Below are 13869 nucleotides of genomic sequence, written 5' to 3' on the forward strand. Positions count from 1 at the left end.
CATGCAATAAAATGCAAATTAATTATTTAATTATTCCACAGTTGAAGTGTACCTATGATAAAAATTAGACATCTACATGCTTTGTAAGTAGGAAAACCTGCAAAATCGGCAGTGTGTCATATACTTGTTCCCCCCACTGTAGTTCTGCATACCTCAACCTTTTTTATGTGAAATTGTGCATACTAACAAATAATGTGGGGCCTTGTGGGATTTCATTTAGCTCACGAAGACTGCATCGCTCCAAACTTGCTATGAGGGGCCACTATATGGTTTAATTAGTCCCTAGACTCGTTCCACTTTGGAAAACTAGGAGTAAATGAAGAACCAGGGGAAAGAGAATAACTTGGGATTTTGCCATCCATTTCTTGGATATGACTGGATACGTTTATATGACCTCTAACATCTGTCCATTTGGACAGCTCTGATTTGATTTATGGATGATCCCTAAAGTTTCCAACATGGACGCAGAATTTGCAGATGCGGACATTTCCGAGTACCGGTTGTATCATACGTGACATTGGAGAATTAGTTGGCTGTTTGGATCGTTAGAATGGCTTTAATTAGTGAAATAAAACTTTTTTCATAGCTTTTATGTCCATGTCAGATGAATTAATTAGAGGAAAGGAGAACAGGAGGTATTTTCAAGGACCTAAGTAATCAAACCGCTGTGTTGAGAGTGATTTACTGCCATCTACTGGCCAGCTCAGTCAATAGCAGTCAAGTGCCAGACCATAGTAACTAACCCTCTCCTACGACCTCTCTAGATGTTTCACTGTGTACTCTTAAGGGGTCCAGTGTATTTTTCCAAGCTGCATGAAGAATGCTAGATATACCTGTAAAAAATAAAATAGTTGCTCATATCACTTGCATTCCCGTTAAGACAACGCAAAACACAGCTTGCCATTTTTACTTCTTTTATTACAAAGTGTATTGATGCCTATAGAAGATAACAGTTTGGCCCATAACATAAAGCAAGTCAGGACAACTTGAAGGACTTCGAGTTGTAATGTTAGAAAAGGTTTCCTACCAAGTAGCAGATGGAACTATAAAGACTAATCAGTGCAATTATTATCAAATAAGAAGCAGCATTAAATAAGTCATTAAACCAATTATGAAAAACACCAACACAGTATAGAAAAATAATTATAGATAAAGACATTGCTGTACATTAGTTCCATATCTACTGGTTAAGTAGATAAAGTGCACCCTTTGGTGTAAATGCAAATTCCTCAAACTCAAGTACGTTCAGAGTGGATAAACCACAGAGCACCAGTCGGTTAATGCATTAAATACAGTACTTCGATATTTCACTTTCCAGTTCATGCCACTGGATAACTCACAATTCAAGTATCTTGGAATATTAAAATCATAAAAAAAAGAATTTTGTTTCTTCCCCGTGCGCATGCAGTTGCATAAGCACACAGAGACCCTCGCCGGGATTTTGAAAACCCCAAAAGCACGACCGGAGGCTGGTAAATACTTAACTAGTGGTTTGTGGATTGGTGCCCTGCTAAACACTACAGGTGTCGGAGACTGTAAACGATAACGAGGTTTTCCTGATATCATGACCTGTTTGTTTGTGTTTTGAGAGGACCAAAACGATGTACGAGTCACCTCGGATAATAAATAACGGTGCATTATCTGCCAACCAGTCAGTCAGGCAGCGAGTTACTGAAGGCACATAGCATTTTCGATCCTCTCAAACACGTTCATGATCAATAGCAGTTTCTGAAATGTTGTCATCAAGTATAAACGTAGCTCCCACTGATATTATTCACCGAAGATAAACTGCTTTTCTGTCAATATCGTTTTTTTCCTGAATTGAGCTAAAGAGAAACTATTTCTAACACCGGACAGTCTTAGATACTTGGTGGGAAAAGTAACAGTCCCAATTCATCACATATACTGTATTAGCTAATATATATAAATATATGTGTATATATATATATAAATAACATTGAGATATGTTGTAGGTAATGGGGAGGAGGGATTGTCAAAGTTACCCAATCATGTTTGTTTGGGAAGCTGGAAAATAAAACCAACAGTAGTGCCTTACTCCCACCACAGGGGGGCACTAGAACAGCAGAAGACAACACGGACGCCTTCCATATTCCCGTGTCACAGCCCGGTCACGAAACTCTCCAGGGCAAAGTATCCCTCAGGCACAGATCCAGGATCAGCTACCGCTCACCCCCCCCCAATGTAATTTCCCCATTAGAATGGGGAAATGCTAAACAGACCTGGTGTCTGGGTATAACGCCGCCCTCCATTATCATGAGGCTGTCAGTCAAAGGCGATACTGTTCAGACTATCGTTCATTCATAGGTAATGTGGCGAGGCCCTACTGGATTGAGAGCAACGTACGTTAAGGGCGTGTGCGTGTTTGGCAGCAAAGCCCTGGCTCTCCCGGTCAGGACCCGTTTAGCCTGGCGGCGCACCAGTGTCCAACACGCCACTACGAGTGGGCCCATGAGGTCTTAACCGACAGCCGCGCCCCCCTTCGGAGCTCCCAGACTTCTAACTGGATGGTGGGTGGCCAATGTCCAGCCTCCTCTGGGCGGAGCCTCGTCGCCGGACCAGAGGGGCACAGGCGCCCGTTTCCATGGTTCCCGGCGTCTGGAAGAAGGCCTTGGAGCCACCTCCGGCTGCAGGTCCTTTGGGATTTTGCGGTGTCTGTGGACAGAAAGACGGGAGTGAGGGCCTGAAACCACTCCGTTTAGAGGGAGTGTCTAACTCCAGACAAATAATCAACCCTGGCAGACAAGTGTCCCCGGGACGCTATGCATCCCCTCTTCTAAAGACCAGCCTCACAAAATAACAACCAGTCTACTTCTTAGCAACGGAACGTTTTCCCGTGAGGATTATGTTTCAGCTGCCAGAGGCTGGGGCCACCAAGACACACAGCGAAGCAACATTGAGCAGAGTCAACAACGTATAGTTTAAAATATACCACTTAGTGTAAAGACAATGGGTCAGTGTTAGGAGAGGGAACATATGGCTGTATGAGTGGGAGATTGTGAATGTGGCTGATTAATGTTGGATACAGAAGTTGCTTGTGCCAACATTTACAGTATCCCTTAATTGGGCTTCGAAAGCCCAGAGAGAGTCTGAATCCCAAATATCATCCTGTTCCCTACATAGTGGAAGTGCCATGGGCCCTGGTCAAAAGGAGTGAACTATGTAGGAGGGAATAGGGTACCACTTGGGGCGCTAAAGCCAACATCTGAGAGGTATTTTCTGGGGCGCACAAAGACATCATCAGAGATACATCTGGGACCATTAATTTTCTTTTAATGGACTATAGATTAATTAACTCTCCGGAACTGGCTGAGGCAACTTTCCTTTTCGAACAAAAGCTGAACTGTGGTCGGTGGAGTGGTTCGCCGTTATAAACAGTCATGGCTGATAGTGGCATTTCCTGTGTTTCTGTCTGCTACCCGAAAGGCCAAAGACCACGTGACATCCTCAAAACACGACACCTGCTCCCCCTCTAGGACATGGTCCAGTTAAAGTCTGCCTACCTTTCCTTCTGTGAGCACCCGCTTACCGGTCTGTCTGTACGTCTGCCTGTCATTACCTGCCTTCCTCTCTGTCAATCTGGGCCTGTCTGTCTGCTGGTGCCTGTCTGTCTGCTGGTGCCTGTCTGTCTGCTGGTGCCTGTCTCACCTGTGGCTCTGTCTGGTTCACGTTCACAGGTCCCCTGGGCTCCAGGGGAGAGTGAGGAGGTACTGGTCCGGACATGAACAGCCCGGGCTGTTCTGGAATGGAGAGAGCTGGAGCCACTGCCAACCCAGCGAAGTCGGTCCCGCCGGCCACAGCGTACGGCCCCGCCCCTCCCATCAAAAAGCGGCCCGGCGACATCATGGCGGGTAGGTTGAAACTGAGGTTGGCAGGGTTATCGCCCCCGCTGGCCAAGCGCGGGTAGGGGGAGAGGGTGGAGGAGGGCACCAGGACGTAGGGGAGGGCCAGGGCGGGCACCGTGCCGGCGGGTAGGGCCAGGCTGCCCGGCGTTGGGCCGGCCGAGAGCAGGAAGTTGAGAGCGCTGAGACCTGGAGGTTGGAGAGGACAGTGAGGACGACGTTCTCCCCCCGTACGGTGGCATAAGTTTGTCTAGCGCCCGTCTGGGTTCAACCAACACGTAGCCGAAAATCCTGAGAAGATCTAAGGAGAAAGGCGTGACTGATAAAAGGCCACCAAACCCCATGACCGAGGCCACTCGGCGAGGATCCTAATATAACATAAAGCACACAAGTGTGTTCATGACATACCCACAGAGTTGGGCACGCAGAGGTAGTGAGAGGGCTGGGCCGAGTCGCCGCGGGGGCCGGGTCTGTCCACCACATCTCTGGGGGCCCACTCTCGGTGCCCAGGGGAGCTGGTCCTCGGGCTCACCTGAACGCTGCTCCCCTCCAAACTCCTCCCATCACTCTTCTGGAGAAGAAAACACATCAGGTATTTGGGGGACTGTAGGCTGACGATGGGATGTACTGACGTGATGTTGTCCTCTACTTGTCTCCGTGTCTCCACGACCCAATCGATCAGTACAACTTCACAAAGCAACTCTGGAGGATAAAACGTCCGTGGATGGTTGTGTTGGAACCTTGAAATGCACGCCGAGTTGTCCCTCACCATGGCATGTAATTAACCTCAGAGTCCTGCACTTCATTACAAATAGCTGCATATAGTCCTTCTAAAGTACACTACTTTTGACTGGTTATCTCTCTATAATTTCTCTATAATTAAATCCTTTAACCCAGGGGTTAGTGTGCCATTTTGGACACGTTCCTAGTGGACAGGATCCCTTCCAACTTGGACAAAGCCTTTTGGGAGGGCCCTGGTGTGACCACTATGACATCAGCACCGCATCCCAAATGTACCCTACCCAGTGCTCTCCTTTAGACCAGAGCCTAATTAGTGGTTGGCGTGTTTAGACAGACTGCTTTGTGTGTATGTGTGTGTGTGTGTGTGTGTGTGTGCGTGCGTGACTTCCCGGCAGTAAAAGCTGGGTGGCTTACTTGCGGTAGTAAACAAAAGGTTATTATAGGGAAGATCATTATTGACAAAAGAAGTGCATAACAACCCACCCTGTCTCCATTTGTAATGGTTTATTTGTAGTGTTTCTTATAAAACAGATTTGAAACAAAGCCCGTACTGGTCACCTGGGAAACCGGCCAAGACTAGGACCGATGTTACCGGACCGTAAACAGAATCGTCCTCGGACTTCGAATCCCAACAGCTTCGAATGGAAGCGACACAAACTGCTCGTTGCAATTTTCCGGACGAGGAGACGTTCAGCCACAACTTCCTGTTTCGATACGGATCACGGTACGTTGTGATGTGCCTGGATCTACAGGACGTCACGCTACGCATGTCCACCTCGCCTGTGCGCCGCGACCTCACCTTCACCGGTAGTTCCATGTCCGACGACCCTCTCTTGTCTCCGTTCGCCGTCTTCTCCCCGTCTTCGTCGGCCTTCCTCTTTCCCAGCATGCTCACCCCGGGCCCGGGGGACTTTGGCGCGTCCGCGGTGAGGTGGTCACGCCCGTCCTGCGCCGTCGGGCCTCCGTAGAGCATGACAACGGCCTGGGACATGCTTGGCAGAAAGGCCAGCTGGTGCTCGGTCGGCGCTCCCCCATATGGGTGGACGGGCCCGGCCAGGGGGGCTGGACCCGGGGGGGGGAGGCTGGGAGTCTGAAGTCCACCGCTGGAGTGGCTGTCGCTGCAAAGACAAAGGAACCGACTTAAACCACAGCTTCTCTCGGCCGTTTGGAGCACCTCTCCCTGGCACGTCCCCTCCTCCGCCCCATCTCCAGCAACACTCGGGCCGGCATCAGCCCCGGAGGCAGCGGTGGCTCGGCCTCTGGTCATAAATCACAGAAAACCCCCCGGGGACGCTGAAGTGGCCGGCCGGAAATGGGAGTCTTGGACGCGTGTCTGTGCGCGTGCTACTTACTCTGTGTCAGTGGTTCCGAACGGCAGACTGCACACGGAGCTAATGCTCTCACACTTTCTAGAATAGTCCACGGGCTGGGGGAGAAGACCTGGAAGGAGCCGAGGCAGACAGGAGATACTGCATTACATTAACAGGTGTAACTTCCTTCAGACCATTCAGGTTCATAGTGTACGTTCGACTAACAACTGTCACCCTAACCGTGTCACCTCTCCTAACAATGAACCGGTCAGAACCAAGCTCCGCCCCACCGAGCCATGCGGCCCATCTGGGAAGTGAACCGCCATCGCCCCTTACCCGTTAGCTCTCTGCGTGGGCTGCTGGGGGCGGAGCTGGCACGGCGTTGATCGGCCACGGGGGCTGACACCGCGCCGAGGGAGGCGTGACGCGAGAGCTTCTGCTTCCTGCTGCCCAGAGCCGCAGTGGGCCGTAGCGCGGCTGGACGGGTCTGCGGGCGCTCGAGGGCCGCCGCCGCCTCAGAGGCCTCTGTGAAAAAACACCAGAGTGGTCGGTGAGTTCTGAAGTGAAGGGTGAAGTAAACCTGGACTCCAATCTCTTTTCCACTCTGTTGGAATTTGTCAACAGACAGGTTTATGCTCAGTGGAAGTAGTATCCACCTAAAATACATCCAATACATCTTCATATTCACTGTAAAACTGGTTAATAGACAGTAGAGTTTCCCTTAGATCTTCTACAGGACTGATTATTATTAGATTTTTTTTTAACCCTGATCACCACTTTGGAAAGTATTTTAATGAATGCGTTTAAGTTCTATCCTCTTGGAACAAACACAGAAACTCATTTGAGTCGGACTCACCAGGATCGGTGTGGAAGTCAGCCGGGCCGATCCATTTAAACACCGGCTTCCTCCCCCTCTTATCCTGAACATGGACCTTCTTGATCAGTCCCAGACTGGTCAGGACGTTGGCGATGTCATAAAGCCGCCGCACCTTGGCTGCAGACGACAGGTTACGGTGTCAGACTGTTGTACACGGAAGACGGACAGTGATCTCACCCACGAAGCTGGCAGTGTGTTGGGACTTGAGAGGGCCCAGCCGATGATCCTCGTCGACGTATCGTGCGAGAGACCCCCCCCCACCCACCCCCCCCCCGTCCGCTCGCTACGTCATCATGGGATCTGGTCAAAACCGAGGACTGTGTAGGAACCAGGAGGCTTACTTTTGTGTGTGCTGCTGTTGGCCGTGTCCTGACTCTCCTCGTTGAGGATCTTGGCGGCCACGTCCAGGGTCACCGTCTGGGTTTTGGACACCAGGAAGAGCATGACAAACTTCTGACTCATGATGCGCAAGGACTTGTCTTTCCGCCTGCTGGCAGCTGCTGCAAAACAGACGAGCGAAACCACCAAAAACCAAGTCAGCGACCAAATAAACAACCGCCACTGGATCAGATATCACGCCTTTTAACACAGATCACCTGTCAGTCACCGAAACCTGAAAGGTCTAGTCAACAGCAGTGGTTTAACGTAACGGCACTGATGCAATACAGCAGCAATGGGGGCAAGTGTGTTTCCACCAGACACAGTATCAAATGAACACACACGGTTCTAAATTAACAGTAGTCATTAGTCTTTCAGCACAAGCCAATTACAGCCGTTCCTCCTCGTTCCGGAGATAGGCGCCACACTTTTTTTTTTCTGGGGTGATGGGATTCTTCGCATTTCGGTGTGCGTGACGAGCAAATGTGCCGTGTGAACGGGTTGGCTAATCTGACTGGAAGATTACAGCAGAGGCCTGGCAACGGAGGTTTGGAAGGGGAACATATTAACCACCGATACCAAACGCCTGTTGGAGTTAATTAGTCAGGCAACAGTTTGACTAATAACAGCACCAGCACAGTAAATACAGAACTGACCCAAGACCTGTTTCGGAGACAGTTCAACAGAATGCACATTTCAGCCTTGTTAAAGTTAACCGTACCTACAGTTACTGGAACTCAGACAGAATCCGACATCATTACTCTCTTTCCTTGACATATGGTTAAAACATAAAAGGCAAATGTCCAGTCCATATTTTACGTCAGGCTTCACCCACACTGAATAATCATCCAACCACTGTCCATCACATGACACCCATATGCCCAGGCTATGCACTGAGCTACGTGCGACCATTATCGGGGTGAAACGCCAGTCCTACTCACCGTGGCTAGAGTCTCCGCCCCCTCCCTCCTCCGCGGTGCCGGCTGAGCCCCCCGCCCTGAGGGCACCCTCCCCGGCCTGCTCCATGTGGAGGTGGTAGAGCTGCTGTCGGCCCAGCCCATGCAGCTCGGCCAGGGTGGAGGCCAGGCGATGGCGTCCGTGCCAGACGTACTGGTTCTTGGCCACCCGGCCCACGATCATCAGAGACTCCAGCACGTTTATGATGTCATAGATCCGCCGCCGCTCCACCCCTAGTGACAAACAGACACCACGTGGTATTAGTGTAATGTGAACTAGTTATACGACTCAGCTATAACTAAGGTGCCTCTATCTGGCACAATGGAGATGAAATGATAAGGTGAGGTAATTCATGTTTCCTGTGCTGCTAGACACAGACATGATCTCCTTCGTACTGCATCCTGTCCCAGAAATGGACATGATCTCCCTTATACTGCATCCTGTCTCAGAAATTGACATTGTTTCTTTATACCGCATCCTTCTTCTATTCTGGAAAGTACCCTGGGATACAGATACAAAAATGACTCGCTATCCATAGCAACACTCTCTAAAAATCCAATATTTCAAATGGATATTACATTAGCTTTTTCCATTATTATCTTGCTTTCTGTGTGACTTCCAATTACAGCAGCTTTTAGGGTTTTTTTTCAACAGCCTTCTGGCAATTTGAAATTCTCCAGACATTGAATGGAGAAGTGATAAAAATGTTATTTGGAGGTGACTGAAACACGTAGACCTGTACTTGTTCCATAAAATACCCTAATGAACATGACCCAGGAGCAGCTAAAAAAAATCCCTCCTTGGTTTCACTGGCTCTTACCGAGGCAGGTAGCCACCTTGTCCAATGAGATGCTGGTGTTGTCAGAGGTGGGATAGTCCGGGTACAAGGACAGGAACTTCTGGCACAGAAGGCCCAGACTCTTCTGCTTCCTGCTTGGCTTCCTTTCACCTTCGTCCTCCTCCACACCCTCGTCTTCTTCCACGGCATCAAACTGAGGAGAGTTAGTGGTCGAGGGGGTACCTGGCACCCCTCTGATGTCGAGGTCTTCAACCTGGACATCCATCACTCCCGCTGCCCTCTCATTCTCTATGGGCCTGAACAACACCTTTCTCATCTCTCGGTCACGGATGTCCGGGCTGGCGGCGCTGATGAGCATCTTCAGGTTGGCCGTGGGGGTCCAGGGATCCAGGTGGGGTTGGGCGCCGCGCTCCGGGTTCTTAACCGGGGTGATGTGGAGGTGTTCAGGGGTGGCGGTTTTCTTGCCATTCGGCAGCATGGTAACCGTAGTGTCCTTTTTGTGTGGGGTAGTCCTCCTTCGCTCCACAAAGATGTTCTCCTATGAAGGAGAGGAATTGTTATGAACTCTATGTGGGAGCAGTGATATGAAATGAAGTATATTTGTAAGTAGAACTATTTATATGTAGCAAAATATAGTAATAACATCTGTATAACTCAAGATCTTTTTTTTGTGTGTGTGTCTACGTGTATGTATGTATGTACGTATGTAAATATGTATGTACGTATGTACAGTTAAGGCCATGAGATATGGTAGCCTAACAATTTATAAGTTTGCAAGATTGAATCCCAGAGCAGACAAGTCTGTTGTTCTGTCCTTGAGCAAGACACTAAATCCTAATTGGCTCCAAGGTTACAATAAGAAATGGCTGATCACCTGGCTTTTCAAATCACAAGAGTGAACAGAACAATGTGTACACGCATTAAATAGGAAAAAGGTAAGCATCCGCCCAGTTTTAATCCATTGTAGACCTATGTAACAACTTCATGGAAAGACAAATTGAATGATGTTTCTGGGTGAGTCTTGAAAAAGCAATGAAATGGGTTGTACACAGAATTACAAAAAATAACTGACCTTCTGATCATTTCTGCCTCCAACTTCCTCCAAGTTGGTTTTACTCTTCTTGGGACTTAGGAGATCTCTCAAAGTTAGACATTCAACTTCCATCTGAAAAACAGTCAGTAATAAAAATGCCTCTGTTCAGGCTGTTGTTGTGAACAGAAAAGCAACTTGCAATTTAGCTAGTTTCATTAACCCTAACCCATCCCTCAGACACAACTTTCGTTAGTCTAACACACCAGATAGAATGACCGGTGTAATACAGGGTCATCACAAGATGTCAGTGGGTTTTTGGCGCAAAGACCTACTAGCCCACCTAGCTAGCTCTAAATGATTGACATACTGTAGCTAGTTAGCTGCTTTCTATCCAATCCTATTTGTGACTATTGCTAACTACTACTGTGAATGCTCTGATGGCAGGTAAATACAGAATAACTACTTAGCTAACGGTAATTACATGATATGAATAAACTGCAAAATAGGATTTTGTTAAGCAAGTATTTTGGCTAAAACGGACATGTACATGTAATTACAGGTTAAGTAGTTTCTGGCCCATTTAATCATGAGTAGCTATGTGTTAACTGTCTACAAGCCACCATGTTACGACAAGAGAGTATTACTGTTAATCAGTTATTAAGAAAATGATTGTATACATTACCGAATGTTATTTATCTACTGAAGCTAGATTACTATTAGTAGCAGGATAAGATGTAAGTAACGTTAACGCTAAAGTATTAGTACTGTACTGTATTGCTTGAAACTTCGCAAAACCCCCAGCCAACTAAGCCAGCTAACTCTGGATTATTTAGCTACTCACCTTCACTTCAGTGTTTCTTAAGAAATATGTCTCAATAATGTATGTCCAGTTATACAGATGTATAGTTGGCACGTTGTTTCTTCAAATCACCATAATTGTCTTTTCTGAAATAAGCGGGCTTTCCATAGATCCTGCTGAAATTCATGAGCAACTCCTGCCCTACTGACGTTACTGGAGTTGGAATTGCATTACTGAGTCAGCGTATAACCAAAAACACCCGCTAAAGCTTGTTTTCTGGCGCTCACATGCGTTTCACTTAGTTAAGCCAATAGACATCTAGATGTTGAGACCCGTAATATTGATTCATCCAATCGGCAAGGGGCAGTAACCACGCCTACAGACATTTCTTGGCGGGGCACTCCGCGCGTTCTTGACTTGGAGCTGGAAGTCAAGTACTGTTCAGTGAGTGCTATTATGCTGTTCACAGAGTGGCTTAGCCACGCACCTTAGAAACCCTAATAATAAACCTAATCACATATGCTTTATTGTTGTGTATACACCTATGGACCCACCGGGGTTTCATCTAATGAGCTTTCCAGGCTCTGGGAAACAGATGGGACACGGATTGTGGGTGCCGCTCATTTTACCTGTGACACCGCGCGAAAAGTTGTAATGAGAGGACCCCAGTACCCAGTGCCCCGCCCTCAGGCTTTCCAAGTCTCTCGAGTTGTCCGAGTTTTTACATAATCCCCGCCAAACATTTCAAGACGCCTTTTTTATTTTAGAATATGAAATAATAAGCAATTTATAACAAATATTGTGTGTTCAATAAACATAATTAAAATAAATGTGTTAATCGATTGCAGAATTAAGCAAGACAATGGTTATATGGACAATATATTAGGGATGGGCTGTTCTTATCTCATTGCATGGTGGAGTTTCTGGAAAAAGCCTCTGCTTGGTGTACTTGCTATATTCTAGAAACCTCTGATGTGCCTTATTGCTCTTTTATAATCCGTACCTATGCAATTATAACAATAAAAGTAAATTTTATTTTAATACCATGGGAGTAGATACTCTTAGCCAATCACCATTCAATGCTTGAACCACCTGGTTCATAAATGAATATATTGCACAATTAGGCAAACATACTTGAACAGGTCTGGAAATTTACTTTGTGTAACCATGTGGATTCAAAACTATGTCTCCTCTTGTTGAAAAACTCTCACACAGATAGTTCCACATGGACACTCAATGTTTTATTTAAATTTTTCCAAGGCATTCAAAAGCAATGAACTGTTTTCATTGATTTATTAAACCCAAAGACTGCACAGATTAGGCTTTATTTGTGTCGATATATATGTATACATTTTTTTATTATAATGTTGTTGCAGTAGATTCTTACCACTAAGTTAAACTCCAAAATCTAAGCATAATCTGATCACATAGTTTTCGACCTGGTGAAATATTGAGCAGTTGAACTTTTGTCTGTGTCAAGCCTCCCTCTCTGACATTTCCCTAAGACCCCTGGGAATTCTGGGATATCAATATGAATTTGACCGACCGTAAGCGTTTGCCATTTGCAGTGCTTTTAATCTTTCCGACTACCAGCATTTTAGCTGCATCAAAACGTTTATATAACATTTTATTTCTGTATTGCTTTGTGGTTGTGTCGTTATCTGTCAGATTTTTTTGTTTTGTTATTCCTGTACAGTAGGGAAGTATTCATAATGAACCACATCACAATGTGCCTTGTGCTGCTATAATAGGAAGCTACTACTGGGTTTGCATTCAAATGAAGTCCCATTTATGGAGGAGAATTCTGGCAGAGGGGCAAAGTGCCGTGGCGGGGCCCCAGTGCAGCTCTGCCATGTCATTGCTAATTAGAGCGAACAATTGGAAGCTGGCTCCAGATGAAACCGTGGACGCATCCTGAGTAGAACCTTAACCTTGGACAGATTTGACTGGGCAGTAAAGAAATTGGCTGCCGTTTGGGACACATTCTGTGTTATTTCGTTTTGTCACGGCAACGGGACGTGATAGGAATTGTCCCCCTAACTAGCACTGTAACGACGTGTGGGCGCTCACCTAGCGGGTCAATTAATCTGAACAGTCTTGCGGCCCTTTTAGACATTGAGCACCTGGAAGTCGTGTTCCAAGCCCAAAGCCCCGAAGGGCAAACAATGCAGATGTGGAATCACGGTGGCTTGGCGAAATACCCATTTTTTGGTTCGGAATGTGCGTCCTTGATGTTTTACTGCAGGCACCATATTATGCACCTCTGCAGTCTCCCTCGCAATTTCCTACAGTCCACAAGGTCAACACAAGTGCCCCATGCCCATTGCCTTCTAGTAGGTTTGCGGCCTTCCAAGACGTTGTGGGTGGGCGATTAAGCCACTGGGTTGTTTGATACTACTGCCAGGCAACTGTGTTTTGTGTGTTGGATACCTTGGAACCTTGGAATAAACCTAAAGAAGTGCTGGGGCCCGACAGGTGGCCTGGACAATTTCCTTCTGGCCTTGCCAGGGTGAGAGATTTTAAGAGTATGTCTACACTGCCATAAAGGTCAGCTTTGCTTTCCTGGATGGCTATGAAATAAGGAGAGAGAGAGCCAAAATGGAAGAAAATATTTCCACTATTCTAGTAGTATTCTAAAGTATTCAAAAAATCTAGGCTGATTTTGACTGGCAGGACCAAGAAAATCTGTCGAAGTTGTCACTTGGACCTTAATGAATAGAATCTGGTGTGTTACGGTAGGGCTGGGGAAAAAAGCCTGCACACCCAGCAGCCCTCCTGGACCAGAGCTGCAGAAATAAGGCATTTTCCCCCCTGATACCACAGTCCCCCTGACTCTGAGATGACAGTGTTTGGTTTTCGTGTGTCCATGGCAACACAGATGGAACAAACATTTAGGAAGGCCTCTATAGACCACAACAGCTCTCTACTAAACATGGCATGCTGAAGAAGCAAACAACTGCTTCCAAAGGGGCGTAAACAAGTGTTCCATCTGTCATTGGTTAGGTGAATGATTGCCTCTTCACCGCTAATACACAGTAGCATATGTATACCGCATAGCTCAGTTGGTAGAGCATGGCACCAGCAACGCCAGAGTTGTGGGTTTAATTCCCACAGG

General features: G+C 47.0%; 2 protein-coding genes across 3 annotated transcripts in view; one reads left to right on the forward strand and one right to left on the reverse strand.

Annotated features, from left to right (window-relative positions):
• Positions 1-906: 906 nt before the first annotated feature.
• Positions 907-10965, reverse strand: e2f7 (E2F transcription factor 7). Its single transcript, XM_010887258.3, has 12 exons — positions 10797-10965; positions 9995-10087; positions 8944-9460; positions 8108-8356; positions 7130-7288; positions 6768-6905; positions 6248-6436; positions 5954-6041; positions 5401-5719; positions 4269-4431; positions 3667-4049; positions 907-2673 (listed from the first exon to the last, which is right to left on the reverse strand). Exons 2-12 carry the CDS (start codon positions 10085-10087, stop codon positions 2518-2520), a joined length of 2454 nt encoding a protein of 817 aa, XP_010885560.2. The 5' UTR covers positions 10797-10965; the 3' UTR covers positions 907-2517.
• The window catches only part of LOC105020322 (ATP-sensitive inward rectifier potassium channel 1-like), a 35830-nt gene continuing 25770 nt past the window's right edge, over positions 3810-13869 (forward strand). The window contains exon 1 of one of the 2 annotated variants that reach the window (XM_010887257.3): positions 3810-3869. The gene's annotated coding sequence lies outside the window, so the exon portion shown is untranslated. The remainder of the gene's footprint in view (positions 3870-13869) is intronic. The other variant, XM_020042785.2, reaches the window with a different exon arrangement.

The sequence above is a fragment of the Esox lucius genome, chromosome 23 (assembly GCF_011004845.1).
Source record: "Esox lucius isolate fEsoLuc1 chromosome 23, fEsoLuc1.pri, whole genome shotgun sequence".
NCBI classification, from domain to species: domain Eukaryota; kingdom Metazoa; phylum Chordata; class Actinopteri; order Esociformes; family Esocidae; genus Esox; species Esox lucius.